The sequence below is a fragment of the Branchiostoma belcheri genome, unplaced genomic scaffold, assembly GCF_001625305.1.
Source record: "Branchiostoma belcheri isolate BF01 breed outbred unplaced genomic scaffold, Haploidv18h27 scaffold12, whole genome shotgun sequence".
NCBI classification, from domain to species: Eukaryota; Metazoa; Chordata; class Leptocardii; order Amphioxiformes; family Branchiostomatidae; genus Branchiostoma; species Branchiostoma belcheri.
The window spans coordinates 2,430,226-2,436,225 of record NW_017802602.1 but is presented as its reverse complement, the minus strand read 5'-3'; the positions used below and the strand labels follow the sequence as shown (position 1 = coordinate 2,436,225).

General features: G+C 39.6%; 1 protein-coding gene across 1 annotated transcript; it reads left to right on the top strand.

The window, feature by feature from the left end:
* The first annotated feature begins 264 nt into the window (after positions 1-264).
* LOC109462831 (charged multivesicular body protein 6-B-like) lies at positions 265-5,350 on the top strand. Its single transcript, XM_019759464.1, has 8 exons — positions 265-482; positions 892-1,001; positions 2,252-2,339; positions 3,029-3,115; positions 3,311-3,376; positions 3,833-3,916; positions 4,366-4,432; positions 4,631-5,350. The coding sequence occupies exons 1-8, from the start codon at positions 411-413 to the stop codon at positions 4,678-4,680; spliced, it is 624 nt and encodes a 207-aa protein (XP_019615023.1). The 5' UTR covers positions 265-410; the 3' UTR covers positions 4,681-5,350.
* The last annotated feature ends 650 nt before the right edge of the window (positions 5,351-6,000 follow it).

Here is a 6,000-nt window from a genome sequence, read left to right as displayed (position 1 = left end):
AGACCACGACTAACGAGATAATAGAGGTTAAACAAAGATAACAACAAATTCACTTTCATAAAAGCTGACACGGTGCCTTAAATCTACGTAATCATCTTGTTTTTATAAGCCATATATTTATACCTTTATACAGAAAATTATCGCAATTCATGTGAGTTATCTTGAACGAAATCGAAGCGAGACCAGTCAGAAAGCGTTACGGTTACCCACCCAACATCTGCTTGGAGATAGCCAACTACACGAAAGAGCGCCACCTATCGGAAACTATCATACACGCACTTCCGGGTCAACAATCCAAGATGGCATCGCCTGCGTTTTGACAGTGATGTTTCTGCGTTTTTTCCAGGCAATTTTTCCGTAAATACAGACATTTCTAGCTTATGAAGAGTTGACAGTCTTAGATATTTATTATGGGTTCGCTGTTTGGCAAGCATAAGAAGAAAGAAGAGTCCAGAATTACGGAACAAGACAAGGCCGTCTTGGTAGGTGTGAACTGGGTGTGCCCCCCTCCCTCTTATATTCTTCCGGCGTGAACTTTTTGGACTCTTTTCTCACATACAAATGATCAGACATATATTATAGTTTTCTAGTCATTGTAGAGGTCATAGTTTCATTTATAATGACTGTTAAGTTACTTGAATTAAGTTCAGGTACTTTTAAATTACTGGCAAGGTAGTACTAGCAAGTACTAAAGGTTTATGTTAACATTATATGAAATCGCAGGAATTTCGTATGTTTGCAGTATAACTAGTCACTGTGTATAATCAAGTTCTATATTGACTAGTGTCTAGGCTAGAGTGTAATGCTTTTATGCAACCCTTTCCAAGTAAATGAGTTTATAATCTGCTATCACTTTTGATAATCAAGAAAATTGAAACTTATTTTAAACAGCAACTGAAGCAGCAGAGGGACAAGCTGAAACAATACCAGAAGAAAATCCAGGCAAACCTGGACAGGGAGAGGGAAGTGGCCAAGAGACTGCTGAAGGATGGCAAGAAGGAGTAAGTTATTCTCTCACTCACTCACTCACTCACTCACTCACTCACTCACTCACTCACTCACTCACTCACTCACTCACTCACTCACTCACACTCACTCACTCACTCACTCACTCACTCACTCACTCACTCACTCACTCACTCACTCACTCACTCACTCACTCACTCACTCACTCACTCACTCACTCACTCACTCACTCACTCACTCACTCACTCACTAGGTCGAGCTTCCCTCGGTTCCAATGACTGATGTCCATCTCTTCCTATCCTTCATTTATACCATCAGGTTTTTCCTGTCGAGCTGGGTGTCATCCATTAATAATTGGTTACTGTCAGTAATGTAGTGTCTTGTTGGACAGCCTTGACTTTTTTTTTATGAGTGGGTTCCCACAGAGTAATTCTACTTATTCCAAATAGCTGAATGGTTCAATTCTCAAAGAACACGTAGTGCAACTAGTATCTGTAGCATCTGTAGTATTGTTTGCAAAACTGGTAACTGCCTTTAGGCTTAACATACCAGGTTTGTATAGTATATAGTAGAGTGGGATTCATTCCCCCAGCTATTCAACTTGTATCTGCAGTCGTCCCTCAGTAAAGACATCTGGAGCTGCACTTCATATTCACAGTACTTTTATATTCGCGGTTTTCCCAGTCACTTTTATACCAGAGTCCATGAAGTTAACATTACCGCGAATAAATAATTTGCTGACTTTCTTTCAGTTCTGCAAATGTCCATTTTTCTCAGACCGCGAAATTTTGCTACCTTGAACTTGTTGGCCTCAGGGATTTCGGGTATGGCCTGGGGAAGCGTATTCCAATCCCTGACAGTCCTAGGAAAGTAGGAGTATGTGTAACAGTCTTTGTGAAATGGTAGTGACTTGTACTAAGGAACTCGGGTTCGAACAAGTTATAGATTACTAGTATTTCTGTATTGTATGTACTAGTATTACTAGTACTGTTGTGAACGGTTTTGATCCGAGAGCAGCCTCACCTGTAATGATTCCTCACAATAACGCTTTTTAATTGCCTTGATGTTGAACCACTACGTTATATCTATAGTATGTAAAACCACGTTGACAACATTAAGCGTTCCTTGTATATACTTGTATATGTATTTTGATAGCCTACTGTGTATACTGCAAAGCCGACTTCTCCCGTGTTTCATCAATAAACCATTTACTACTACTACTACTACTACTATTTGTGATCATGTATTGTATATGGCTATAATTGAAATGTTGTTGTACCCGCAGAAAAGCAAAACTGTTGCTGAAGAAGAAGAGGTACCAGGAGAACATGCTGCAGAAAACAGACAACCAGATTGACCAAGTGGAGAAAATGGTACGACCCAGTCTGACAACAGTGTTGTTTGTTTGTTTGTTTGTTTAGGATCTCCATTAGTGTGAATTTCACACTACTCTTCCTGGAGTCTGTAGTAAATAATCAGACCAGTATTTGGACCATCGCACACCGGGGCATGCCCCTACTCTTTTTCGAAAGGTGTGGTGGGATCTTTAATTTGCGTGGTGTGGCTCTCCTCAAACACGGGACCTCCATTTAACGTCCTATTCGAGGGACTCCCTACTAGTAGCCGAAGCTAGGTACTCATTTGCACCTGAGTGAAGTGAGGAAAGTCGTGTAAAGTGTTGGAGATTCCTGCTAAAATTAGTCTGTTCTAATTAAATCATAGATGAAGACCACTTTGGCAGAACGTACTGTGCCTGTGCAAAACCCAAAATTTTCACGTTTTTTGTTGGATTTCTGGTCAGAATTTTGCCAGTTTTAGACAATATCTTTTCCGACATCACATTTGGAAACTAAAGATGTGTTAACCTTATATAATTATGAACGAATACAACCTTGTATGAGACGTTCTGCCAAAGTGCTATGCACAATACACTACGGGTTTTGCGCAGGTGCAGTACATTCTGCCGACTTGCTTTAGTTTATTGATACATGTACTTGTGTATTCAAAACTTCCTGTACTTATTTTGAGCATATTTATGATTTTTGCTCATTTTCCCCCTCAGGTTGATGACCTTGAGTTTGCCAGCATCGAGATGAAGGTCGTGGAAGGACTGAAAAAGGGCAACGACTGCCTCAAGGAGATGCACAAGGTCAGGGGTTAACGGTCAAGGTCATAGGTCAGGTAGTGGGGTGGGAAATGTAATTCAAAAGGTCATTATTATTTCCTGGTCATATTAAAAAATGTCATAATTTCCTAGTGAAGACTCTACATGTTGTACTGTGCTAAAAGAAAAGAAGTCTTAAAACTCTTCTCACACAGAATGTTGTTTCCTTTTTTCTTCCAGATTCTGAGTCTAGAGAATGTTGAGAAAATCTTGGATGAAACCCAGGAAGCAGTGGAGTACCAGAGGGTAAGTCTTAGGATAGAAAATCAAAGTCAAAAGTTGTTGAAGAGGTTCATCAGTCATTTAAAAGTAACATGTAGTAGAATACTAGTATTCATCAATCAGTCACTGTTTAGAAAGGTAGGTAGAAATATTGTACCTCCAAATTTTCGATGTCGACTACTGTATATCTAGATCATGGAGTGACCTAGTTTTGTGAGAACACAAGACTAGGTTGACATTTGTGTGGGTCTTCTAAGTTCTAGCCTCCACCGCCTCCTTGCGGAGTAGGGGTCATTATCATCATCATCATAGCCAAGGGTAAATCATAGGGAGTAGGGGTAAAAAGTTCTTTTTGCACCAGATGGTACATATGATGATTTCTGCAGCCCTTATATTGGGCCATACAACTTTGTACAATCACTACAACATGGGGCTAGTCCATTGGTCCGTACTGTAACCTTTCCACTCTGACCCCTGCAGGAGATAGATGACCTTCTTGCGGGCGGGATCCTGACAGACGAAGACGAGGCGGCCGTGCTAGCCGAGCTGGACGAGATCACCAAGGTAACCAGCAGGCTCGAATTACCACTTGCAGAGAGTGGAACATACATTTTGTACTACCAATAACACTGTATAGTTCTCACTAGGCTATTTGAATATAGGGGCCTCCCACGCTGTAGTTCAACCAGCATAGGGATGTTCTTTGGGGGAGAACCTTCTTAAGTCTTACAAAAAGTTTGAAAAAATAAAAACTTGAAGAATGAAGCTATAGGAAAGGGAAAACCTTAACTTCACAAAATCTGTCACTCAATAAGTGAGAAATAGTGTCTTAGGGGGGTCATGTTTTGGGGAGTCAAGTTCCCCTTCTGTACCTGACCCCTATGCTGTAAAAAAAACCTGGTGAGAAACCTAATGGGTACCCTCACTAGATAGTTATGAATGTAATTCTCTTGAACTGATACCATTGACATAAAACCACAAGGATAGTTGACCTTGATGTTGTTCTATTTTAGGCCGACCTTCCGCAGGTTCCAGATGAGGATGTCAGCCTACCTGAAGTTCCCAGAGACAGGATTCCAGGTGAGATAACAGTACAGCCTGTTCAAGGTCAAGTTTATTAACCTTCTCCCTGCTGGCTGACCCCGTAACCAATATATTTGTTGCCGCACTACCTTAGTAGCCTATTTTCTGTTGATGTAAAGTTCCTTATTCTTAGAGTTTTGAAAATGTCCTTAAAATCTTGGAAAGCAAACCAGAAGTTCTTTGTTTTCCCCACAGAAGCTGAGGCACCAAAGGAGAGACAGCGAGAGTTGGTAGCAGCATCCTGAGTTTTATATGAGAACTGATTACGTTTTGATGTCAAACAACTCAACTGTATTTTTATAATTCACTGACATACATGTATGTTTCACAAACCAATTTCTGTAGGACCCCTTGTATAATCTTCCCGTTTTGTGGATGTGTGTGTGTGGGGGGGGGGGGGTAGGTAGGTTTAAACAAAGTTTACACCTTGATACAGATTTGCACAGTCAGAGAATTTAGAAAGTTTACCAGAAACAGATACAGATAGGTATTTCCAAACACAAATTTATGCATGCCACATACAATGTAGGACCTTGTACCTAATACCTGTACCTAAAACCAACATTAACTTTAGAATTTTAGAGAAAGATTGCAAAGAGTTTTAGACTTTTTGAGTGAAGATATGAACAAGGAGGTCAACCTCCCTGATATGGATCATCATTCAACATAGCATGTGGTGTTATTTTTATGAAACTGAAGCTTGACACTTGTTATATTTTAAACAACAGAGAACACTGTACAGTGAACTTGGCACATTAGCACATAATGACTTTTTATTTTCTTGTTTTAAAAATTGGAATGCTACCAGACATCATTGTGTGATTTTCTCCTTGTCTAATGTGATGTGATGTACACCTAATAGATTTGATATGGTTCAATGTGTCAGTTTAAGAATAAAATTGTATACACATGTATATGCTTGTATATGTATATATGCTGTACACGTTTTTGCAGGGAGAGCGTGGATGATACAAATTTCACAAACACACACAAGACTCAGTGATCCTATCTCTGTAGTCCACATACTAGTACAATGTACTACTACAATGTAGTAGAAAGACAACTTGGGATATTTGCTAAAGATTATCATCAAAAGTTTCAAAGATATAATTTATGCAAACTTATTTACATGTTTGAGTACATATTCTGTAGGTTTCTCCTTCATTAGTAAACTGTACTTATATTCTTAGATAAATATATTGATGTGTGGTTGTGTGGCATACTGACAGAGCATTCAGCTCAGAACCAAGAGGTCCCGGGTTCAAATCCTGCCATGTCACCAACCTTGTGCCCTTGGGAAAGGCACTTTACACGACTTTCCTCACTTTGCTCAGGTGAAAATGAGTATGACAGAATGATCATTATCATGATCGTGGGAATTAATTAACCAAAATATAACGTTACATGTATGTATGAATAAAATAAACATCAACTTAAACCCTTGGAGATGTCAAAAGCTTGCACAACCGAAAAAGTTTTTTTCGCGTGACTGATTAATAATTAGACCATCTGTATCTGTATCTGTATAGCCGGTATAACCGCCTTTCGGCGTAACACACCAGCTT